Source organism: Pongo pygmaeus, chromosome 1 (assembly GCF_028885625.2).
Source record: "Pongo pygmaeus isolate AG05252 chromosome 1, NHGRI_mPonPyg2-v2.0_pri, whole genome shotgun sequence".
In the NCBI taxonomy this organism is placed as follows: Eukaryota; Metazoa; Chordata; class Mammalia; order Primates; family Hominidae; genus Pongo; species Pongo pygmaeus.
In genome coordinates, this window is record NC_072373.2 from 206,978,315 (window position 1) to 207,001,448 (window position 23,134).

General features: G+C 51.9%; 3 protein-coding genes across 8 annotated transcripts; 1 reads left to right on the plus strand and 2 right to left on the minus strand.

Annotated features, from left to right (window-relative positions):
* The first annotated feature begins 362 nt into the window (after window positions 1–362).
* On the plus strand, window positions 363–5,676 carry GALE (UDP-galactose-4-epimerase). 5 transcript variants are annotated; one of them, XM_054500574.1, is made up of 12 exons: window positions 363–572; window positions 1,851–1,921; window positions 2,274–2,399; window positions 2,556–2,671; window positions 3,059–3,172; window positions 3,414–3,590; window positions 4,135–4,248; window positions 4,340–4,406; window positions 4,500–4,585; window positions 4,696–4,773; window positions 5,010–5,124; window positions 5,268–5,676. In XM_054500574.1, exons 3-12 carry the CDS (start codon window positions 2,279–2,281, stop codon window positions 5,324–5,326), a joined length of 1,047 nt encoding a protein of 348 aa, XP_054356549.1. In that variant the 5' UTR covers window positions 363–572; window positions 1,851–1,921; window positions 2,274–2,278; the 3' UTR covers window positions 5,327–5,676. The 5 variants fall into 5 exon arrangements, with proteins under 5 accessions (XP_054356549.1, XP_054356577.1, XP_054356599.1 ...); XM_054500593.2 differs by having other exon boundaries at window positions 534–897; XM_054500602.1 differs by lacking the exon at window positions 4,696–4,773.
* Window positions 5,677–5,735: 59 nt separating this feature from the next.
* On the minus strand, window positions 5,736–11,084 carry LYPLA2 (lysophospholipase 2). 2 transcript variants are annotated; one of them, XM_063658623.1, is made up of 10 exons: window positions 9,242–11,084; window positions 8,523–8,626; window positions 8,240–8,271; window positions 8,063–8,128; window positions 7,527–7,574; window positions 7,345–7,415; window positions 7,138–7,211; window positions 6,949–7,050; window positions 6,674–6,847; window positions 5,736–6,592 (listed from the first exon to the last, which is right to left on the minus strand). In XM_063658623.1, exons 1-10 carry the CDS (start codon window positions 9,426–9,428, stop codon window positions 6,542–6,544), a joined length of 909 nt encoding a protein of 302 aa, XP_063514693.1. In that variant the 5' UTR covers window positions 9,429–11,084; the 3' UTR covers window positions 5,736–6,541. The 2 variants fall into 2 exon arrangements, with proteins under 2 accessions (XP_063514693.1, XP_054356635.1); XM_054500660.2 differs by having other exon boundaries at window positions 10,013–11,067.
* Window positions 11,085–13,014: 1,930 nt separating this feature from the next.
* Window positions 13,015–23,134, minus strand: PITHD1 (PITH domain containing 1). Its single transcript, XM_054500673.2, has 6 exons — window positions 22,756–23,134; window positions 21,986–22,029; window positions 21,527–21,604; window positions 15,799–15,903; window positions 15,156–15,264; window positions 13,015–13,965 (listed from the first exon to the last, which is right to left on the minus strand). Exons 1-6 carry the CDS (start codon window positions 22,951–22,953, stop codon window positions 13,864–13,866), a joined length of 636 nt encoding a protein of 211 aa, XP_054356648.1. The 5' UTR covers window positions 22,954–23,134; the 3' UTR covers window positions 13,015–13,863.

Here is a 23,134-nt window from a genome sequence, read left to right on the forward strand (position 1 = left end):
GTGTGGCCTGATAGCTTCCTCCAGCTCCTTGGTTTATTTGCAAACTGGACTTCCAGCACTAGGCCCCCTGCGACCCCCTCCTGCCTTAGTCCCGTGGGATCGGGTAGTTCAAGATTTTGAATTCATGGTTTGGCAGACACCAGCAAGTCTGAAAACCTGCGGGTCAGAGTGGGGCGGAGGCGTGGGCCCCCTACTCTCTGCCCCCTGCCCCCTCGGAAGCGCGGCAGGGGTTGGGACCTCTTCCAGGGGTTGGGACGAGTTGGCGCGGGGACCCGAGGCACCGGCAAATACCCACCGGCTCCTGGGACCTGGCGCCGGCGGCGCCTCTCGCGGGGTGGCACCGCCCACTTCCGCCTTACGCGGGCGAGCGCCGCGCAGTCTTCGTCACAGCGCGGAGGCCTTTTGTCCTCCCGCCGTCCCCGTAGTGGCCGTAACCCGAGTGACACGTTTCCTTGGGGGCGTGGAGGGGTGGGGTCGGGGTCGGGGTGGGCCGTCAGCACTTAAAGGGCCCGCCGCTCGGGCGCAGGAGGCGGTGCCTCTGGAGCAAGCGTGGGGCGCGGGAACCCGAGCAGGTTCGGGAGACGGAATGAAGGGCCGGGTGGGCTCGCGAGGGGCCGGGGAGTCCGCGGGGAGCGAGGGAGTTTCCGAGGGGCGGGTCGTGTTCCTGGCAGCGTCCCTCCAGGGCAGGCCCGCCCCCTTTCTCCCAGTTCCCCGCTGCCCGGGCTGGGGCGGCCGGGGTTCATTCATTCCCGGCCTGGGGACTCCTAGCTCGGCCCCGCTCCGCGCTACAGCCCAAAGCCCAGCCTGAGACCCAGCCGCCCTCGAGTGCCCACGGCCTAGCTCCCCTTCCCTCCAGCAGACAGACTGGGAAAACCGAGTGGGCGACGGCTGAGCAAGGTCACTCCGCTGGTCGGGGGCGCAGCCGGCCTCAGACCAGCTTTCCTGCTTTTCCCAGGGCCTCTCTGCGACCACTTTCGGGGTCCGCGCCAGGCGCGGGGCGGGGGCGGGGGCGGCTTCGGCGCGGCGGGCAGAGTCCAGCGGGGAGCGGTGGGGGAAGGGCGAGCCGCCTGGGGAGGGGGCCGGGCTGCGAGCCTGGAGATCCAGATTCCAGCCCGCTGTCGCCAGCTGTGGGACCGAAGGGCAATTGTTTCACCTCTCTGGCCCTAGTATCTGTATCTGTAAAGTGCCAGTGATAATACCTGTCTCACCGAGATGCTGGGGGAATTCAGGAAAATCATGCAAAAGTGCCTGGTACAGAGCCTGGCACGCAGAGGGCTCTTGGTCAAGTGGGTTGGAGCTGCGTGAGCCCAGAAGGGTATAGAGGCAGCGTGGAGGAAGGCGGCAGCGGGCCCGGTCGCTGGGAATGAAAGGCCTCAGTGTCTGGGGCTTCCTCCCCGTTCTACCCGCAGAGTTTGTTCAGGGTGGAGGTGCGCACCTGGCCAAGTCCACGTGTACACAGCCCACCCAGAGTGGCCTAAGTTGGGCGGGATTCCTAACTCCGAGCCAGGAGTGACCGGGCTGGCCCTGGCATGGGCAGAGGCTGAGCGGGGGTTGGGGTGGGGCCCCCTCCAGGACCAACCACGGTGTGGTTGCCCCTGAGCTGGCCTCAGCCTGCCTGGCGAAGGACCTCACCCTTGAGGCCATGTGATCTATTTCCTGCTTCCTCCCAGCTGACCCTTGAGGGAAAGGGGGTGGGGGCCACCTAGAGCAGGAGGTATTAGTCACTGCGCCCAGGAGCCAGTTTACACCTAGCGAAGGCGGAGGCATTGGACAGGCCTGGGTCTGAGCAGACAGAACCCCTTCCTGGGACCCTGGAGCCCTAATCGTGCTGCCATTTTCCTTCTGTCCAGGACTCTCCAGTCCTCAGTCACCTTGGAGAAAGAAGTGTGGATCCTCAGATTCCATCTTTTCCAACTCCAAGGCAAGTGGAACTAGAAAATAAGGTGCCTGTGTGTCAGTCTCCCCAGCTCTGCTGTGGCAGGCCCTTAAGATCACCTCACTGAACCCTCACGCTGCCTCATGAAGTTTATACAATTATTAGCTCCGTTTTACAGAGATAGAAACTGAGGCCAAGAGGCTAATTAATTTCCAAAGCCTAAGGCCAGAAAGTGATGGTATCCAGACTTGCCCCAGGGCTGACTTCTGAACCAGCCTGGTACCTAGGGCACACTGCCGCCTCCTTCCAAAGTGAGCTTAGGGGGCAGGATTCCAGTGGGAAGGAAGCTCTAAGCAGGCAGCCTCAGCCACCTCTGAGACTCTGTGTCCTGGGCCAGGTGCCATGGCAGAGAAGGTGCTGGTAACAGGTGGGGCTGGCTACATTGGCAGCCACACGGTGCTGGAGCTGCTGGAGGCCGGCTACTTGCCTGTGGTCATCGACAACTTCCATAATGCCTTCCGTGGTGAGCGGGGCAGTGGGGCTGGGGCTACTTGAGGGGATGGCAGAAGCAAAACCCTGGGTTCCACCTCCACCACCGGGCGGGGAAAGTGTGTCTGGCTAGTCCCTGGGAACACAGCACCCCATGTCGTGATGATGTGACCTACATGTACCCTACCAGGAGGGGGCTCCCTGCCTGAGAGCCTGCGGCGGGTCCAGGAGCTGACAGGCCGCTCTGTGGAGTTTGAGGAGATGGACATTTTGGACCAGGGAGCCCTACAGCGTCTCTTCAAAAAGGTGGGTGCAGGCTGGGCGTGGTGGCTCACGCCTGTAATCCCAGCACTTTGGAAGGCCGAGGTGAGGAGATCACTTGAGCCCAGGTGTTCAAGACCAGCCTGCTCAACACGGTGAAACCCCATCTCTACAGAAGAATACAAAAATTAGCTGGGCATGGTAGCCCATACCTGTGGTCCCAGCTACTTGGGAGGCTGGCATGGGAGGATGGCTTGAGCCTGGGAGGTGGAGATTGCAGTGAGCTGAGATGGCACCACTGCACTCCAGCTTGGACAACAGAGCGAGACTGTCAAAAAAAAAAAAAAAAAAGGTGGGTGCAGGCAGGCAGGCCAGGGGCATTGCCAAGGACTAAGACCAGTAGAGCAACCTCTGGCCATGTCGCCCCCGCAGCACAGCTTTATGGCAGTCATCCACTTTGCGGGGCTCAAGGCCGTGGGCGAGTCGGTGCAGAAGCCTCTGGATTATTACAGAGTTAACCTGACCGGGACCATCCAGCTTCTGGAGGTGAGAGGCATGGGGCAGGGCACAGACACTAGGAGGGTGCCCAGCTGGGCCCCAGCCTGGCAGGCAGTGCCAAACACAGAGCCCAAGCTGTATCATCCTGGCCTCATGTCTTTACCTCCCAGTCTCAGTTTCCCCATCTGTAAATGAGAGTGCTTATCACCTCAGCCCCATTCTCCTGTGGAGGAGTAACGGTGGGAGTAATGTGTGAGGCAGAGGCCACTGATGCCCTCTCTACGGCCAGATCATGAAGGCCCACGGGGTGAAGAACCTGGTGTTCAGCAGCTCAGCCACTGTGTACGGGAACCCCCAGTACCTGCCCCTGGACGAGGCCCACCCCACGGGTGGTTGTACCAACCCTTATGGCAAGTCCAAGTTCTTCATCGAGGAAATGATCCGGGACCTGTGCCAGGCAGACAAGGTGAGGGCCCCCTTGACAGTGCCCTGGCTCCGCTGATCAATGGACTCCTCAGGGCCCACCCTGAGCCCAAGGGTGGGATTCCGAACACCCCCACTAAGGAGGAAGCTAAGGCTCAGGCAGTTGCAGTGGAGGGCCCCATCCCCTGCTTGTTTCTAAAGATAATAGACAACTGGCCGGGAGCAGTGGCTCATATCTGTAATCTCAGCACTTTGGGAGGCCCAGGTGGGCAGATCACTTGAGGTCAGGAGTTCCAGACCAGCCTGGACAACATGGTAAAACTCCCATCTCTACTAAAAATACAAACATTAGCCGGGCATGGTGGTGTGTGCCTGTGGTCCCAGCTATTCGGGAGGCTGAGGCACAAGAATTGCTTGAACCTGGAAGGCAGAGGTTGCAGTGAGCCACATCAGGCCACTACACTCCAGCCTGGGCCATAGTGAGACTCCATCTCAAAAAAACAGAACAGGCATGGGGGAGGGCTCTGGGTTCAGCTGGGACACGCTGCCTGTGCCTCTGGCCTCACCACCTGACCCACATCCCACAGACTTGGAACGCAGTGCTGCTGCGCTATTTCAACCCCACAGGTGCCCATGCCTCTGGCTGCATCGGCGAGGATCCCCAGGGCATACCCAACAACCTCATGCCTTATGTCTCCCAGGTAAGGCAAAAGGGAAGAGACAGAGGAGTGGCCCTGGGGTTATAGCTGGTGCCTGGGATCTGGGACGAACTGACCTGATCTCCACCTCCAGGTGGCGATCGGGCGACGGGAGGCCCTGAATGTCTTTGGCAATGACTATGACACAGAGGATGGCACAGGTGAGCCTAGGACCAGGGGGACCTAGGAGTGGGAGCAAGGAAGGAGAGTCAGGGGGAACAGACTCCCCATCCAACACACTCCCTTCTCTGTAGGTGTCCGGGATTACATCCATGTCGTGGATCTGGCCAAGGGCCATATTGCAGCCTTAAGGAAGCTGAAAGAACAGTGTGGCTGCCGGGTAGGAAGAGAAGGGAGAAGTGAGGGAGGGGAGGGACCAGATCCAGGCAGAGAGGCCCAGAGGGGTGGTCTGTCCAGCCCCTTCCATAAACCCTGTTCTCCGCGGGGCAGATCTACAACCTGGGCACGGGCACAGGCTATTCAGTGCTGCAGATGGTCCAAGCTATGGAGAAGGCCTCTGGGAAGAAGGTAGGCTCCCCCCCGCCCCACCCACCTCACCCCACCCAGCTCTCAGCAACAGAGCAGCTTTGGCCCTTCCCACTCACCTCTCTAGAGGGCACCTGGCACTGCCCAGTCTCCTCAGCCTGCCTAGCACCCAGTGCCTGCGGGCGAGCCACTGCTCTGCACTTCCGCTTCTTAAAGACCTGGCCAGCAGCTGGGCCAGGGCCGGCTCAGCTAAGCTCCAACTACCTCCTGTCTTGCAGATCCCGTACAAGGTGGTGGCACGGCGGGAAGGTGATGTGGCAGCCTGTTACGCCAACCCCAGCCTGGCTCATGAGGAGCTGGGGTGGACAGCAGCCTTAGGGCTGGACAGGATGTGTGAGTGCTGGCCTGACCCCTGCAGTTAGGGGCCAGGGAGGGGCTAAATCAGATCTGGGCATGCCCACCCAGGGTGGGCTGTGGGGTGGGGGAGGCTCTGCATTCCACCGTGGGCCCTGAGCACACACCTCGCCGTGTTGCAGGTGAGGATCTCTGGCGCTGGCAGAAGCAGAATCCTTCAGGCTTTGGCACGCAAGCCTGAGGACCCTCCCCTACCAAGGACCAGGAAAAACAGCAGCTGCCTGCTCTCCAGCCTCTGGCAGGAACCCAGGGCCCTGGAGCTGCTGGGGCCAAGCCAAGGCCTCCCCTACCTCAAACCCCAGCTGGGCCCACTCAGCCCACCAGGCATGAGGCCAAGGGCTCCACTGACCAGCAGGCCGAGGTCTCTAACTCTTATCTTCCACAGGGTCCAAGAGTTCATCAGGACCACCAAGAGTGAGTGAGGGGGCAAGGCTCTGGAACAAAACCTCCTCCTCCCAGGCACTCATTTATACTGCTCTGAAAGAGCTTTCCAAAGTATTTAAAAATAAAAACAAGTTTTCTTACACTGGGGCAGGTTCTCACAGATGGTCACTATTCACCCCTGGAATAGAATCAGCCAGGCCTGAGCGTTGAGGAAGCAATTTCTTTAATTTTATCGGAATCCAGGACACAACAAGAAAAACACCCAAAAACCACATGGAGACAAAAGACGAGACACAACTCCTCCCCCGCTGCCTCCCTGCTCTAGAGTGGGGACAAGGTGGGGAGACAGCTGGGGGAGACCTGAACCTCAGTCCAGCCCTACAGGCTCCAGGCCTGCAGGGAAGGAGGGTAATGGGGAGGCAGGGCCCAGCCCCCCAGTGTGGGGAAACAGCTGAGGGAAGGCCCCCCTCAAAAGGCTCCACCTCCTCACCAGCACTCCTGCCCAGGGACAGGGAGCCCACAGCAGCAAGGGGACCCCGGGGCCATGGCCACATTCATGACTGAGAAGCAGCTGAGTGGAGGCAGGAGACACACGATTATCTGGGCAGAATCAGTTGGGGCAGGGGCCTGGGAGGGCCCCATGGGCCAAACCCTGAGGTCACAGGAGGGGGCCCAAAGCGGGGCTAGTGAGTGAGGTCCTGAGTGAGTGGGTCAGCGGCTGGGCCCCTTTCTCCAGCTGCCTGTAGCCCCTCCAATACTGCTGCCAGGGGGGCCCGCCTCCAGGGAAATGGGATAAGAAAGCAGCCTGCCCCTGCTGCAGACAGAGCCAGGTGGCTGAGGCCAGGAAGGAAGGCCCGGCCAGGCCTTGCCACCTGCCCCCAGAGGCCTGTGGGAAAAGGACAGGTCAGGAAGGGTGGGGACAGGGGCTCGACCGGCTCAGATCCAAGATGGTGCCACGCTTGCTTGCTGAGTCCCCCATGAGCTGGGGTACTGCACTGGGGCCAGCGACTAGTTAGACAGGAGGCAGCAGCTTCTCAAGAAATTCCTTCACAGCTGCCATCTCCTGAGGGAATTAAGAGGGGATCACGAGAGGCTCCTGGCTGGAGGCAGAGAAGTGGGAGTGGGAAATGGTCCCCCCACTGACCTGAGGACAGGAGCTGTGCATGACACCCGGGTATGTCTTGAACTGGACCCTGGCAGGTGTGACAACAGACCGGAGCTTTTCAGCCGTCAGGGCCCCAAACCGTACGGGTACCATGGGGTCCAGCTCCCCATGGCACTGGAGGATGGCCAGGTCCTTGGCACTGCCATTAGCTGCCTGGGGGCCGGACAGGACTCAGGGCAAAGCTAGTGCTGCAGCAGTCCCCAAGCCATGAGGATACAGACACAAAGGGCGGGGGGGTCAGTGGGGACATTCACCTGGGGGAAGGCCCGGTGCAGAGGCAGCCAGCAGCTCAACGCCACGATGCCAGCCAGAGGGTGGGGGCAGGTGAGGGCCGTGTAGAGGGACAGGGCCCCGCCCTGGAGGGAGGAGAGAGAGGGGTCATGAGGGCACAGCTCAGTCACCGGCCACCCCACCCCCTAACCCCCACACCCTTCTCCCCTCACCTGTGAAAAGCCTCCCAGGACGATTCGATTGGCAGGGATCCCGTTCTTCATTTCATGCTCAATCAAGGCCTTGACTGGGGGGAGGGGGCGTGAGTGGGTAGGGGGAAGCTGCCAAGGGGCCCAATAAGGAAGCCAGGCTGAGGAACCACCCAGTGCTTTCCTGGGGGGCAGGGGAAGGAGGATGCGGAGGAGGGGCTGGGGTCTTACTGTTCTCTGCTGCCTTCTTGATGCCAGCCTCGTCCTCTGGGGCATCTGGACTCAGCCCCATCAGGTCAAACCTGGGGAGTAGAGGCACTGGCAGCTATAGAAAACCCCAGCCAGCCAGCCCCCTGTGGCTCCCTCAGCCCAAGTGTCCTCGTCCCCCTGCCCACCCCCACTCCCAAACTCACCAGGAGGGCATCACCATCTTCATGTTGAGGGTCACAGGGATCCTAGGCCTGGGGAAAGAGAGCCAGAGGGCCCATCATGCTCAGGAGGAATGAGGAGGCCAGAGCCCAGAGCCTGGAGTGGGGCCGCGCCGCCCCTGGAGGCCCCTCCCAGCTGGCAGGGCCTGTGTTTAAGGTGTTGCCAGGCAACCTGCCACGTGGGGCTGGAGGCTGTGGTTGGGGCAAAGCGCCAGCAATGGAGAAGCAGAGCCCAGCGCTTGGTGTGACGGGGTCCCAGGTAGTTGGTGAGTACTTGGGGAAGGGGCAAAGGGAGGTGTGGGTTCTAGGAGAGCTCAGGTCTAGGAGGCCCTAGGGCTGGGGACTGGTGCTGGACCCCACTCCTGGGGGCTCCACAGGAGCTAAGGCTGAAAATGCCAAATCTGACTGCCCTGAGCCCAAGCCCCAGGATGCAACTGACAGGAGAGAACAGGCCTGGGATGACAGGACCACCCCCAGATGATCCCCAGCCTCAGCCCCTCCCTTGCTGGGGTGACACTCACGCATGGGGACAGATGTACTTGACGTGAGGGAGCCGGATGGTGGAGAGGGCGTCAGCCCAGCTGTGCCTGTAGGAGGGACGGGAGAAAAGGCTCCGATGTGGTAGGAAGAGAAGGCCTCTCCAGTCCACTGCTGGGCCAGGCCCCCTCCTTAAGGAGCACCCCTCCTCAGTCACTTACCCTGTGTCTCCAAGTCCATGTAAAAAAATAACCTGGAAAAAGATGGGAAATGGGGAGACAGGAAGGCTCCCCCTAGGTCCTCCAACTTCTGCCCACCCCTCCCCCACCCCCAAGGACCTGGGGTAACCCAGGTAGGTAGCAGCCAAACAAGTGACTACCCCGAGCCTGCTGGCCTCAGGATACTCCCTGCTCATCACTGCCACCTCCATTCTCCCACACCCCCTCCAGCCAGTCCTCCAGCTGCTCCCACAGTGTCTGGCCATGGGTGAAAGGGGACCCTTACCGCAGCCGTTTCCCGCTCAGCTCCAGACACGGTGGCAGCATCGGTGAGCAGGGGCACAGACATGGTGTTACCACACATACACCACACGGCTCCACGGCGGGGGCCTGCACACATCGGGGTGGCGGTCAAGAGCAAAACCAGGCACAGGACACACTCCTGGCCCAAGAGGCAACCAGGCCATCAGCCCCACACAGCACCCAGGTTCTGTCCTGGGCACAAAGAATAGTCAAGCAAGAAGTTCCAGGGCACAGCAGAAGGAAGTCTGCCTCAGTTCCAGGGCTGAAAGGCAGAGACAGCCTCCCTAGTGGCCCAGAACGTGTGTCTCTGGTTCTGGCCCAACCACAGGACCTGAGCTTGCTGGAGACAGGCAGAGGCAGGGCATAGGGACTGTAGGGCAGGGGGCAAAGGGGAGGCGGCTGCACGCCTGCTTCATTCCCCCTCTAACTCCCCGGGGTGAGTGCCTTCCCCCTCCTCTCCAATCATCCCTGGGTCCCTGCCTCCCCAACTCCCGGCCCTATGGGAAATGGAGAGAAAAATGCCAGGGAAAGGAGCTTCCATCCCCTACTCAGTGCCGCCTCCAACCCCCATCTCAACCTCCCCCCACCCAGCCCCCATCCAGCCTTCACAGCAGTTTCTGGCCCATCCATTCCCAGACCCCCAGGGGGCTGCCCATGTCCCCAGAAAGCGTAAGAACTCCACACCCCCCTAAACGGAGCTACCTGCTGCTGCTGCTGCCACTGACTGCAAACGAGCCCCGGCTTGACCACGCTCTGGGACTCCCAAACACAAAAGAATGTCAGGCTGGCTGGCCCCTCCCCATCCTCGGCGTTCTCCAAACTCGCCGGAAGCTTCCACTACCTGCCTCCAAGTGCCTGCCCACCCCTCCCAACTGGCCTCACCTTCCATCTCTGACCCCTGAGGGCAGCTCCCCACAATGGGATCGTTCACCTGTGACCCGGGGTTCCTCTTCCCATGGGGAATGCACCTCCTGCCCTGAGCTGCGATTCCCTTCCTTCTTCACCGTGGGGACTTGCACCTCCCGCCCAGGCTCCCTCCTCGGAGGGGTGCCTTCCCCCTGACCTGTCTCTCTCTCTACACCTTGAGAACTTCCATCCTGACCCAGGATCTCCCACTCCCCACAATGGGAACTTCTGTTCTGACCAAGGGTCACCCTACCCAGTGGCATTTTCCACCCTGACCCAGGACTCCCACCTGCCCACAATGGAGCTTTGTACCTTTGACTCTGGGGAAGCCCCCGCCCCACAACGGGCTCTTCTACTTCCGACCCCTAAAAGTCTGTCTCATTATACCCAGACAACCCCTTGCCTAGCCCCGCTCCACTCCCGAAGTCTCCAAGACTGGACAGCGCCTTCGCACCTCACTCCCCACCCCCATTCCCCCCATCGCGGTTCCCCCTCCCTGCTCTCCGGGACCCTCCCCAGGCCGACCTCCCCCTACACGCCCATCCTCCGCAGCCGCCGGCTGGGTACCTCCACTCCCTGGGACTTCCGAGGCCGCTTGGGCGATTCTCCTCTTTCTCCCGCAGACACACACTCTTCCCCCTCGGCCGCCCCCGCCGGAACTTCCGTTTAAGTCCCGGGAACCCAGCCATCGCGCTGCCGGAAGTAGCCTGGCCGACAGTACGGAACCCGGAAGCGGGGACCCGGCTTCGCTGGATAGAAGCTGCCATGTTGGAAGCGGCGGGGCTACTCCCTGTCATTCAGCCGCGCAGTAGCTGGGTTCTTACCCGCTCCCACCTTGTAGATTCGAGACAGGGCACCCAAGACTCCCACTTGCTACCACCACCCATGCGCCTCCTGGAGGAGGGCTGACCGGAAGGAGAGGCATCCCTCACACTATTGTTTGCATAAACTTTACCACCTTCCCATCCTCATGGGACACACCTCTTAAGGCCTCGGGTGTCTGCCACTGGCTTTCATGCCCTATTCCAGGATCATGAATGGAATGACACACTCTGAACCGAAGAGACCTTACAGATCATCTAGTTCTCTAGCCTTAAAGATGGAGAAACTGAGGCTCAAGGAAGGCATGTAAACAGCAACCTCGGGATTCCATTGAAATTCTGCCTCTTTGGATCTCCTTCCTGGGATATAAAATGGTTAATAACCACCCTGCCTCCTTCACAGCTTTGTTGGTAGGCTTAAATGAGGTTGTGTGAACATGCTTTATACCGTAAAATCACAGCGTGAGGTGTTAATCATGCAAAAAAGGACCTAGGAAAAATACAAAGGCCGTATCAGGAGAGCTGGACAGGCACTGGCGGTGTTAGCGCTGCCCTTCACAAGCAATGTCATGCAGACAGTGCACAAAACGCTGCCATCAAGCTGAAGTGGAAATAGGTATCAGGGACCACAGAAAAGCCAGAAGGGAGGCAAACTGAGTTGAAGGAGCATGTCCCTGAGAATGTGTGGGGATCTGCAAATAGGAAATGAGTCACACTTGCCCCTCAGCCGCTTAGGACTCACTCTCCCAGCTTAGCCTATACTAGTGTTTTCTTTGAACAGAAAGAAAACAGTACAGCCGGGCGCGGTGGCTCACGCCTGTAATCCTAGCACTTTGGGAGGCCGAGGTGGGCGGATCACGAGGTCAGGAGATCGAGACCATCCTGGCTAACACGGTGAAACCCCGTCTCTACTAAAAATACAAAAAATTAGCCGGGCGAGGTGGCGGGCGCCTGTAGTCCCAGCTACTCGGAAGACTGAGGCAGGAGAATGGCGTGAACCTGGGAGGCGGAGCTTGCAGTGAGCCGAGATTGCGCCACTGCACTTCAGCCTGGGCGACAGAGCGAGACTCCATCTCAAAAAAAAAAAAAGAAAGAAAGAAAGAAAGAAAACAGTACAAAGTTGGAAGCTCAACAAAGCACTTTCCCCCAGGCCCAGAGGCAATTTGGTCCTAAGTACTCAACAGGTCAGGGAGCTTACAGTACCAGGATTCACTCACGGCAGGAAGCCTTTGGGCCTAGGGGACCACCACAAGCCAAGGACCCAGGACTGAATGTCAAAAGAAGATGGAGGGTAATGTCCCCACTTATGGAAGAATGAACAGTTCCTCCTGCAACCTCAATCACCTGAGACACCATGACACTTAAATTCTTCAGAGTGAAGCTTCAAATTCAGAGGCTCAGTCCCAGTAGCTGTGATTAATACTTTAATTAGTGGAATTAGTGAAGGGCTAGTCTGCTCTAAGATTTTTAAGTTTATTTTCCCCACTACTCCAAATTCAAACATAGCCCTTAAGTCCAAAAAATGATCCAACTGAAATAAAGAGGCTATGGCTGAGTGAATAGGACCCTTCATGCTTTTCAAGAACAGCATTTGCATTCTGGTTTATTTCAGGCTGCATTTTAGAAATTTTGAGGGCCAACAAGGTTTGGTGGTAGCAGACCTTTCCTAGGACAGGCTGGAGAAACAGTGGCTATATCCTCCAAACAACAGCATGGGCCAATCCCTCAGAGGAATTCTCCCAAAAGGATCAGATTCAACACTAATTCCCTTTATCACCTGTTCCTGTTTTCTGCGAGGGAGAGAATACTAACCATATCAAATCCCCTTTTTAGATACTTACATTCTCTTCAATTGCTAAACTGACTTTCAAAATTTAAGTCCAAAGTCTTTGGTCTACCTGGAGACCACATGAGCTGCTCAATTACTTTCCTCACCTTCATTTCTTCTGATGAGCTCCAGAATCTGTTCTCCCTTATTTTTGTAAATGTCATTCTACAAATTACTTCCTTTTGTGCAAAATGAAATATAGGGTTTTTTGTTGTTGTTGTTGTTTTGAGACAAGGTCTCACTCTGTTGCCTCAGGCTGGGGTGCAGTGGCGCAATCATGGCTTACTGTGGCCTCGGCCTCCTGGGCTCCAGTGATCCTCCCACCTCAGCCTCCCAAGTGGCTGGGACTACAGGTGCACGCCACCATGCCCAGTTAATTTTTGTGAAATACAGGTTTTCAACCCCACCTTCTTCTTTACTATATATGGGTGTAGGAGTGTTTTTGGCCTACTGTACAAAATTAAGCTTGACCATTCCTGGAGAAACTGATCCAGTATTTATTTATTTTTTTTTTTGAGACAGAGTCTCACTCTGTTGCCCAGGCTGGAGTGCAGTGGCGTGATCTCAGCTCACTGCAAGCTCCGCTTCCCGGGTTCACGCCATTCTCCTGCCTCAGCCTCCTGAGTAGCTGGGACTACAGGCGCCCGCCACCGCACCCAGCTAATTTTTTATATTTTATTAGAGACGGGGTTTCACCGTGGTCTCGATCTCCTGACCTCGTGATCCGCCCGCCTCGGCCTCCCAAAGTGCTGGGATTACAGGCGTGAGCCACCATGCCCAGCTCCAGTCTTGATTTAATTGTGGCACTTCCTATAATCTACCTAGTCCAAAACAACAAAAAATTTCAAAGTTCAGTACAGTTCCCCATGAAATGAAAGTTGCATCAGTGGCTATCAAGAACTCAAAAGAAAATACAAACATTAAGTCTGGCAAGGATTTATTAGGAAGCTTATTAGTCACAGTGAATAAAAGCCATGAAAAGAAGAACTCAAATCTCCAAATTCTGGCATTGGACTTACAACACTAGTTAGAAGCTAATAAACATTAAGGAAGTTCCAAGGGTAATCTTAACTAAGTCTCAATCTTACCGACCAGATTACCCACACAAACAGAAATGATCCCCATGCTCTCCCCAGACTGCTTAGCTAGGCAGCAGAAAAGACCTTCTCCCCAAGCTTAAGCTATCACGTGTCAGCAGGAGACTCCTGTCCTTCTAGCTATAACCACAGGACACATGTGCGTGACAGACAACTCCAAGCTGGGCAACTTGACAAGAATGCTGAACAATGAGGGGGAAAGGAGCAAGCAGGAACAAGTGTTTTAGTTGGAGACCCTCCTGATGGCTACTACTAACATAATCCTGAGGCGTCAGAAAGTTTCCTATAGCCCACACATAGTTTCCTTTAAAAAAAAAAACAAAAAAAAACAAGTCACACAACAATCCTGCCACAAAGCAACATGACACTTGGAATCACATGGCCACATTAACTGGAAAAGCAAGCGTTATCCATGACTGCCAGATGCCACCCAGCCCGAGACCCAATTTCCGCAGCGCCCTAGAGAACCACGATGGTCCTCTGGCACCTACACAACCCTCCCAGTGGTGTCGTATCTTCCGTAGGCCAGGTTTCTGCAGCAAGCCCCAAAGACAAAGCTTGGCAGAGGCTGTGGCAGCCAACTCTCTCTGGAGCCTCATCCCTTTGTCCTTCCCAACAGGTAGTCGTACATCTTCACTGAGACAGCGCCTCTATGGGAGCCTCGGCCAGCCCTTAGGAAATAAAGTGTGTCTGTGGGGTAACCTGATGGACCCTATGGTCTGCTGGGTTGGCAGATGCTTCATAATTGCAGATGGTCACCTCGTGTCGGCGAAGCTGCAAGAAAATTGAGGCTGGGTCAGCCAGCCATTAAAAGAACTGTCCTTTCCCACACCACACACATTGCAGTAGTCCTTATTCAGGTTCATTTCTAGGAGTCATCATTTAATATCTCCTTATTTTAATACTTAGAAGTCATCATCTAATATCTCCCAATTTTGATACTTTTTAACTCCAGAAAGCTGCAAAGATCATTATCATTGATTCACCCTGTAACTTTGAAGATTCATTCTCCCTACTATAATGGGGGTACCATAAGAACAGGAACTTGTCTATGGTATTATCTTATCCCTGGTTCATGAATAGAAAAGATTATCAAAAATACTCAATGAAAGCATTTGAAAGTAAAAAACTGTGAATTAATATAAATGACAATTTCAGGCTGGGCAAGGTGGCTCACACCTGTAATCCCAACACTTTGGGAGGCTGAGATGGGCAGATCACCTGAGGTCAGGAGTTCGAGACCAGCCTGGCCAACATGGCAAAACCCCGTCTCTACTAAAAATACAAAAAAATTAGCCGGGCGTGGGAGTGGGCACCTGTAATCCCAGCTACTCGGGGCACTGAGGCAGGAGAATCACTTGAACCTGGGAGGCGGAGGTCACAGTGAGCTGAGATATATATATAATACATAATAATATATATATAATATATTATATATATATATTATATATATTATATATATAATATTTATATATAATATATTATATATATTATATATTATATATTATATATTATATTATATATATTATATATTATATATATTATATATTATATATATAATATATTATATATATTATATATTATATATATTATATAATATATATATTATATATATTATATAATATATATATTATATATATTATATATATTATATATTATATATATTATATATATTATATATTATATATATTATATATAATATATATTATATATTATATATATTATATATATTATATATATTATATATTATATATATTATATATATAAAAATAACAGTTTCAACCCCCTTAAAAATACCTGTAGTTTCTCAAATGAGACGAAAAGTTTATACTGATAAAAACCAAGAAAAATAATAAACTGGGAGTAATTGTGACACTTGCTCTTTTCCCTTCCCTGGAAGCTCCCATCACCACAGTGTACAGACATGTAGACATGAGGGGAAAACCTTTCCAACCCCATCTTACCTCAGTCCACTCTCCTCTCAGGCCAATATAAAAGACCTTTGTCGTATCTGCTCCAAAGTTTTTTGAAATATGAATTGAGAGATGATAGACATTTGAAAAACGAGAAATTCTAGAGGATGACAGGAATAGGGAAAGAAGGTATGAATTATAGTTCACTGAGTATCTCACCACCATGTAAAACAACAATTCAGCTCCAGCTTGTAAAAGCCAGGCAAAGTCAGAGCTCCTGAGTTCTTCCTTCTCCTTTGGACAGGCAATTAATTCAATGACCATTTACTGAGCACCTGCCAGATCCTGTCCAAGGCAGTAGGGATAAACACTGCTCCTGCCCTCAAAGAACAGGAATGAGAAATGCTGCATAACCCAGCAGGGATTCTAAAGCACATTTAGTGTTAACCTAAACTAACGGGAGACACATCTTTCCTAAACCACCCTAGGAGTTCATTCAGATCTGCCAATTGCTTGCAAGTTAACAAGTCTGTGGCTTGCACTGAATCTCTGCCAAAAATTGACCAAGCCAAAGATCAAGTCTCCTCCACTGTTTTAACTCATTTCCAATGCTAAGAGAGCAGGAGACTGGCCAAAAATAAATGGCAAGCCCTATAAGAAGCCATAGAGAATGGAAGACAGGCCCAGTGCTTACTTTGTAGCATACTCTAATTCTCCCGTAAGATCCCGGTTCAGACTAAAGGTCTGATCTGGCTCCCTTTCTGTATCATCAAAGGACATCTGTGGAATATTCTTGTACCTGAGAAAGGAAAGGAAAGAAAAGTCAAGAAATGTGCATTATCACATGTTTCAGGTTTTCAAAATTTTCTACTGACTGCTCAGTCGCCTTTGATTCTATCAACAGGCGACTGAATTTGGGGGTCAAATTTTAGAAATGACATTTTATACAAGTATCTCCAAATATCCTTTTTTTTTTTTTTGAGACAGAGTCTCACTGTGTCACCCAGGCTGGAGTGCAATGGTGCAATCTCAGCTCACTGCAACCTTCACCTCCCAGGTTCAAGTGACTCTCATGCCTCAGCCTCCTGAGTAGCTGGGACTACAGGCGTACGCCACCATGCCCGGCTAATTTTGGTACTTTTAGTAAAGACAGGGTTTCACCATGTTGGCAATGCTGGTCTCTAACTCCCAACCTCAGGTGACCCGCCTACGTCGGTCTCTCAAAGTGCTGGAATTACAGGCATGGGCCACCGTGTCCAGCCTACAAATATCTTTAATCCAACAAAAAAAGAGCTGAGATCTGCAACATAACCCCATGGCATCTTTGAGTGGGTTAATATCACATGAGAAGCAATACACAAAGAGACGGCTCAAACTAGGTCACATGCAGCAAATGCATGGAGAAAATAAACAACTCAGCACATTCAGACCAAACTGAGGATGTCATTAAATAAAACAGCTTACCCATGGGAAAAATACATACTTTGGCAGAAACATACTACACACAGTTAAGAGATAAAAGATCAGGTAACCCAATGCTCAAGCATTTTTTTGTGTCCAAAAACTACATCATACACTCAGTCACCTTACAGTTCTTAAAACATTTATAACATGGGGATTTCCATTTTGAAAGAGCACAAAAGACTGCAATCTCACATCCAAACTGCTAGAGAGGGTGCAATGAGCCAAGATCACGCCACTGTACTCCAGCCTGGGTGACAGAGAGACTCTGTCTCAGAATAAATAAAAAGTAAACTGCTAAAGAAAATGTTTTTCAAAGAGTAATCTAAAAAGCAGCTGTCTCTATAACCCACAAATTTCCAAAGACTAAGCCACATGTCCCCACCAATTCCAGGGTGTTTTATTAACACACCCACACAGAAGAGGCCTCAATATTAGCTGGGGCAAAATGCATGTAATTTAAGAAAGCCGCTGGGCGCGGTGGCTCACGCCTGTAATCCTAGCACTTTGGGAGGCCGAGGCGGGCGGATCACGAGGTCAGGAGATTGAGACCATCCTGGCTTACATGGTGAAACCCCATCTCTACTAAAAATACAAAAAATTAGCCGGGCGTGGTGGCGGGCGCCTGTAGTCCCAGCTACTCGGGAGGCTGAGGCAGGAGAATGGCGTGAACCTGGGAGGCGGAACTTGGAGTGAGCCGAGATCGTGCCACGGGACTCCAGCCTGGGCGACAGAGCGAGACTCCATCTCAAAAAAAAAAAAAAAAAGAGAGCAAATGTTTACTTCAAAGTGTTTCTAAGAATGATGCACCACAGAATAATAATAATAGTAAACATTTATGAGCAGCATAATGAGCAGCAGTATAGCGCTGTAGTTAAAATCTAGAGCTAGACTTTCTAGGATTCAAGCCTGGCTCTGTCACTTAACAGCTAAGTAAATTTGGGCACCTGATTTAACCTCTGTTTCCTCATCTGTAAAATGGGAATAATAATAGTACATATTCCACACAGTTGGTATGGAGATGAAATTGAATCGATTCTAAGTAATGCATATATTGAAAAAACTTTACTATGGAAAAGTTCAAACTTACACAAAAAAAGAGATTACATAATGAGTCTCCACATACTCTTCACTCATCTTCAATGATCAACATTTTGTTGATTTTGCCTATCAGCCCGATTTTGTTTCAGCTCAATATTTTAAAGCAATCCCAGACACACCATTTCACCTATAAATATTCCAGTATGGGCCACGCGCAGTGGCTTATGCCTGTAATCCCAGCACTCTGGGAGGCGGAGGCAGGCGGATCACTTGAGGTCAGGAATTCAAGAGCTGCCTGGTCAACATGGCAAAACCCTGTCTCTACTAAAAATAAAAAAAAATTAGCCAGGCCTGGTGATGTGTGCCTGTAATCCCAGCTACTCAGGAGGCTGAAGCAAGAGAATCACTTGACCCCAAGAGGCGGAGGTTGCAGTGAGCCAAGATTGAGCCCTGCACTCAAGCCTAGGCAACAGAGCAGAACACCGTCTTAAAATATATATATATACACACACACACACACACACAAACACACACGTATATATACACATGCGTATATACGTATATATACACACATGTGCCTGTAATCCCAGCACTTCGGGAGGCTGAGGTGGGCGGATTACGAGGTCAGGAGATCAAGACCATCCTTGCTAACACAGTGAAACCCTATCTCTACTAAAAAATACAAAAAATTAGCCAGGCATGGTGGCGGGCGCCTGTAGTCCCAGCTACTCAGGAGGCTGAGATGGCAGAATGGCGTGAACCCAGGAGGCGGAGCTTGCAGTGAGCTGAGATCGCACCACTGCACTCCAGCCTGGGCGACAGAGTGAGACTCTGTCTCAAAAAATAAAATAAAATAAAATACATATATGTAATACCATTTTACAATAATTGACAATATCAACAGATAACAAAATTAACAGCAATTCTTTTTTTTTGGCTGGGTGCAGTGGCTCACTCCTGTAATTTCAGCACACTGGGAGGCTGAGGTGGGCAGACTGCTTGATCCCAGGAGTTCAAGACCAGCCTGGGCAACATAGCAAAACCCCATCTCTGCAAAAAAAATACATAAATTAGCTGGGCGTGGTGGCACACGTCTGTATTCCCAGCTGCTTGGGAGGCTGCGGTGGGAGGACTGCTTGAGCTGAGGAGGTCGAGGCTGCAGTGAGCTATGATCACACCACTGCACTCCAGCCTAGGTGACAAAGTGAGGCCCTATCTCAAAATATATAAATAAATAATTTTTTTTAAAGCCTTGCTCTGTTGCCCAGGCTGGGGTCCAGTATATGATCTTATGATCTTAATTCACCATAACCTTTAATTCCTAGGCTCAAGTGATCCTTTGGCCTCGGCCTCCCCAAAGTGCTGGGATTGAGGCATGAGCCACTGTGCCCAGCCCAGTGGTAATTCTTTTTTTTTCTTCTTTTGAGACAGAGTCTTGCGCTGTCGCACATGCTGGAGTGCAGTGGTATGATCTTGGCTCACTGCAACCTCCGCCTCCCGGGTTCAAGTGATTCTCCTGCCTCAGCCTCTCGAATAGCTGGGATTACAGGCGCCTGCCACCATGACTGGCTAATTCTTGTGTTTTTAGTAGAGACAGGGTTTCACCATGTTGGCCAGGCTGGTCTTGAACTCCTGACCTCAGGTGATCTGCCTGTCTCGGCTTCCCAAAGTGCTGGGATTATAGGTGTGAGCCACTGCACCTGGCTGAATGGTAATTCTTTAGTAACACGTAACACCTTATCTGTGTTCAAACTTCCCTGATTTAATAATACTCTCAATCTAATTTTTCTGGATGTGTCAATGGCATGTCATAGTTAGACAGCATTTTTTCTGTATTAATTGTATATAATATAATGGTACATTTTACAATCAATGACATCTTACATTTGATAAAGTATAATATATGTTGTGTGCTTAGAACTAAGGGCTATGTATTCTTATCTGTTTACCCAAAATTGGACACTGTGCTCCAGACCTAATCTAAGCTCTTTACATGTTTTATCTCATTTAAGCCTCTCCACAGTCTTATGAGGTATGTATGCACTGTTACCATTCCCATGTTAGATACAGAAAATCCAGGCATAGAGAAGATAAGGTCTCAAAGTCATGAAGCTAGCAAGTTGTACAGCCATTATTTGAACCCAGTTTACTCCAGACCCCACACTCTAAACCACAATGCAGCATGGATGCCTAATATTCTCAGTTCAGTCCATCATCTTCCCAGTAAATGAGTCTCCAAAAGCATCAAAGGTATTATTTCCTTAAAATGACTAAATACATGGATTTGCTTTCAAATTCATGTTTCTAATTACTCAACTATAATATATCTTAAATCTCTGGAAGTTCTTTAATCAATTTTTCAGATGAATTTTTTTTTTTGAGACAGAGTCTCACTCTGTTGCCCAGGCTGGAATGCAGTGGTGCAATCTTGGCTCACTGCAACCTGCACCTCCCCGGTTCAAGTGATTCTCATGCTTCAGCCTCTCCAGTAGCTAGGATTACAGGCCTGTGCCACCGCACCCAGCTAATTTTTGTATTTTTAGTAGAGACAGGGTTTCGCCATGTTGACCAGGCTGATCTTGAACTCCTGGCCTCAAGTGATCTGCCCACCTCGGCCTCCCAAAGTGCTGGGATTTGAATTTTTTTTTTCTTTTTTTTTGCGATGGAGTCTTGCTCTGTCACCCAGACTGGAGTGCAGTGGCACGATCTTGGCTCACTGCAACCTCTGCCATCTGGGTTCAAGCGATTCTCCTGCCTCAGCCTCCCAAGTAGCTGGGATTACAGGCGTGTGCCACCACGCCCAGCTAATTTTTGTATTTTTAGTAGAGACGGGGTTTCAGCATCTTGGTCAGGCTGGTCTTGAACTCCTGACCTCGTGATCCATCAGTCTCGGCCTCCCAAAGTGCTGGGATTACAGGTGTGAACCACCATGCTCGGCCTTTAGGATTTGAATTTTTTATTTATTTGTTTTTATTATTACTTTTGAGATGGGGTCTCATTCTGTCATCCAGGCTGGAGTGCAGTGGTGAGATCTCAGCTCGCTGCAACCTCCGCCTCCCAGGTTCAAGCAATTCTTCTGCCTCACCGCCCCCCAGTAGCTGGGATTACATGCATGCACCACCAGGCCCAGCTAATTTTTGTATTTTTAGTAGAGATGGGGTTTTACCAGGTTGGCCAGGCTAGTCTCGAACCTCAGGTGATCTGCCCGCCTCAGCCTCCCAAAGTGCTGGGATTACAAGCGTAAGCCACCGTGCCCAGCCTATATATCATCTTTGATTGGTTTTGTGAGATAAGCTACTGCACCCGGCCTGAATTTTTTAAATGTAAAGTTCTTCTTATATGTTTCCCCAGCACTCAGAAAGCAGTTTTCCCTTTCTTTTAGGAAGGCTGTTCTGGAATAAGGTAAGTTGTCAAAAAGGGTACTAGCTCTGGTGGCAAAAGATTCAGTGTTGCAAGAGGTATACACAACTTTGCTAACTAAATGACACACAAACTCAGGTGGAGTAATTCCACGTCAACAAAACACGTAAGATCATTACTGTATGAAACAGCAAGGAAAAATGTTGAAGCTAACCCCAAGAATGGAATCCATAAAGATCATATGAGATCTGCAGCTAGTTATTAAAACTGCAGAGTCATCAACAAGTGACATTTACACAATGCTCTCTGAATGAATCATGTCATAGTAAGCACTTTGAAATATGAGACAAGCTGTTGGGCCTAAAGATGCTTAATCTAAAAAAGTCATTAATTCAGGAAGAAATATATGTATTCCAATGCAGAATGAGAACAGGACCAAAATATTTTAAAAGGGGAAATATTAAACCCGGTAAGAAGAAAAATGATACTATTCTGGAATAAAATGTTACCAGAAAAAGAGAATTAGGAGCTCCTTGAAGGCCTAAGCCTTTGCCACTTACAGTCTCATCTCAGAGGGGTGTGAGTCATCATCCTCTCCCATTATAATGATGCCTTTGAGCTTGACATTGCCCGTAAATCTGCCAGAATGCAAAAGAGAAGGTTGTCAACCTGGATTTGAATACCTGTTTACTTGTGTGACCCTGGGCAAGACCCTTCCCCTGTATGGGCTTCAGTTTACCCATCTGTCAACTTGTATGAGATAATTTCTAAGATCCTGTCTACCTCTAGCATTCTACAATTCTAAGAAATTTACCTCAATTTCTCAGTTATTGTTCTACAAATACATCTGTTTCCAGTCTGCACCAAGAAAGCTATGATGCTTTCCTCCTCAAACCCACCAAAGTAATTTATCCCATTTCTAGAAGCAAATGTGTGCTCTTGACACCAGTGAATGAATCCATCTGAGGCAACTGGGTACAGCCTATTTAGCCTGAGGTAGGCACCAAGGAGATACTTACGGAATATTAAACAGAAGCTCTTCATCTGCATCACTTTCAACAAACTGGAGGGGATGGGGAGGGGGGAGGAGAAAGCAACAAATATTTGCTGAGAGCCTACAATTTCAGGCATCTCCCACCCTGTTCTACAACTGGGGTGCAATGGGAAGAGTCACTCTCCCTTGGTTTTCCAAGACTTATTAACTTGAAGCTAACCAGTCTTATCCAGTGTCCTAACAGCCACAGGCCATCCAACTGTAAGGTTCTTAACAAAAAGCCCATGAATGAATTTCCAGGGTCGAAGAGCCTTCTGAAGTGTGAACTGAAAGGCAGGTGTTTATGTGCATTTTTCTGAGGAGAAGGTCCATTGCTTTCAAACAGATAGCAAAGGGGCCTGCGACCCCACAATGTAAAGAACCTTTGCTCTATATGGGAAACACCTTTCATCTCCCTAGGCTCGTCTTCACCAGGTAATATGATGAGGCAGCCATTAGCACCAATGGTCCAACGGCCCTCACGACCATCCTCTCTAACCCACACAGCCCTGGAATAGAGCGTTAGGCTGTGTAGCTTGACAAAACTGTCCCCGTTCCCTCTCGGCCTCAGTTTCCCTATATGCAAAATGGGGAGACTCAACGCTGCTCGCCTCCCAAAGAACTGGCAGGAGACAGGCACGGAAAAGCGCTTGGCAACCAGGCTGTCGTTATTTTTAACATCAGAAATGAGTAGACCGACGGCCCGAGGCCCCACGCGCACCCTGCCCCGCCCGCCCCAAGCCCCAGGCGGCCCACCTTGGAGCGGTCGGTCCGTTCCTCCCACGGCTTGAAGACGCCGCGGCCGCTGCCCTCGCGGCTCTCGTTAAGGCACTGCAGCCGCTCCAGGTCGATGCGCAGGTACAGGCCATAGGCCAGGCCGCGCTGCTCGGGCGGCTCCTCCCGTTCGGCGGCGCAGCGGCAGCCGCCCCCGCCGTGACTGTGACCGTGAGACATGGCGACACCGCCACCTGTGCGTCCTCTCGGCCCCACCGCCGCGCTCGCTCGGCTCGGCTCGGCTCAGACCAGCTCCGCGCCGCTCAGCCCCGGCAGCTAAGCGCGCCGCGCCTGCCGCGTCGTAAAAGGCGCCGCTGCGCAGCGCATGCGCGTGGGGAGAAGGCGGGGGTGGGGTCGAGCG

Bases quoted from the DNA above. Each gene is read 5' to 3' on its own strand.
- GALE (XM_054500574.1), top strand. From the start codon at position 2,279: ATGGCAGAGAAGGTGCTGGTAACAGGTGGGGCTGGCTACATTGGCAGC. The intron at 4,407-4,499 runs GTGAGCCTAGGA...CCTTCTCTGTAG, and splicing joins TGACACAGAGGATGGCACAG to GTGTCCGGGATTACATCCAT. The intron at 4,774-5,009 runs GTAGGCTCCCCC...CCTGTCTTGCAG, and splicing joins AGAAGGCCTCTGGGAAGAAG to ATCCCGTACAAGGTGGTGGC.
- PITHD1 (XM_054500673.2), bottom strand. From the start codon at position 22,953: ATGTCTCACGGTCACAGTCACGGCGGGGGCGGCTGCCGCTGCGCCGCC. The intron at 21,605-21,985 runs GTAAGTATCTCC...GCATTCTGGCAG, and splicing joins GAGCTTCTGTTTAATATTCC to ATTTACGGGCAATGTCAAGC. The intron at 15,265-15,798 runs GTAAGCACTGGG...GTCATCCTCTAG, and splicing joins GAATTAGAGTATGCTACAAA to AATTTCTCGTTTTTCAAATG.
- LYPLA2 (XM_063658623.1), bottom strand. From the start codon at position 9,428: ATGGAAGGTGAGGCCAGTTGGGAGGGGTGGGCAGGCACTTGGAGGCAG. The intron at 8,129-8,239 runs GTAAGTGACTGA...TCCCTCCTACAG, and splicing joins CATGGACTTGGAGACACAGG to GCACAGCTGGGCTGACGCCC. The intron at 6,593-6,673 runs GTCAGTGGGGGG...TAATTCCCTCAG, and splicing joins TGCACAGCTCCTGTCCTCAG to GAGATGGCAGCTGTGAAGGA.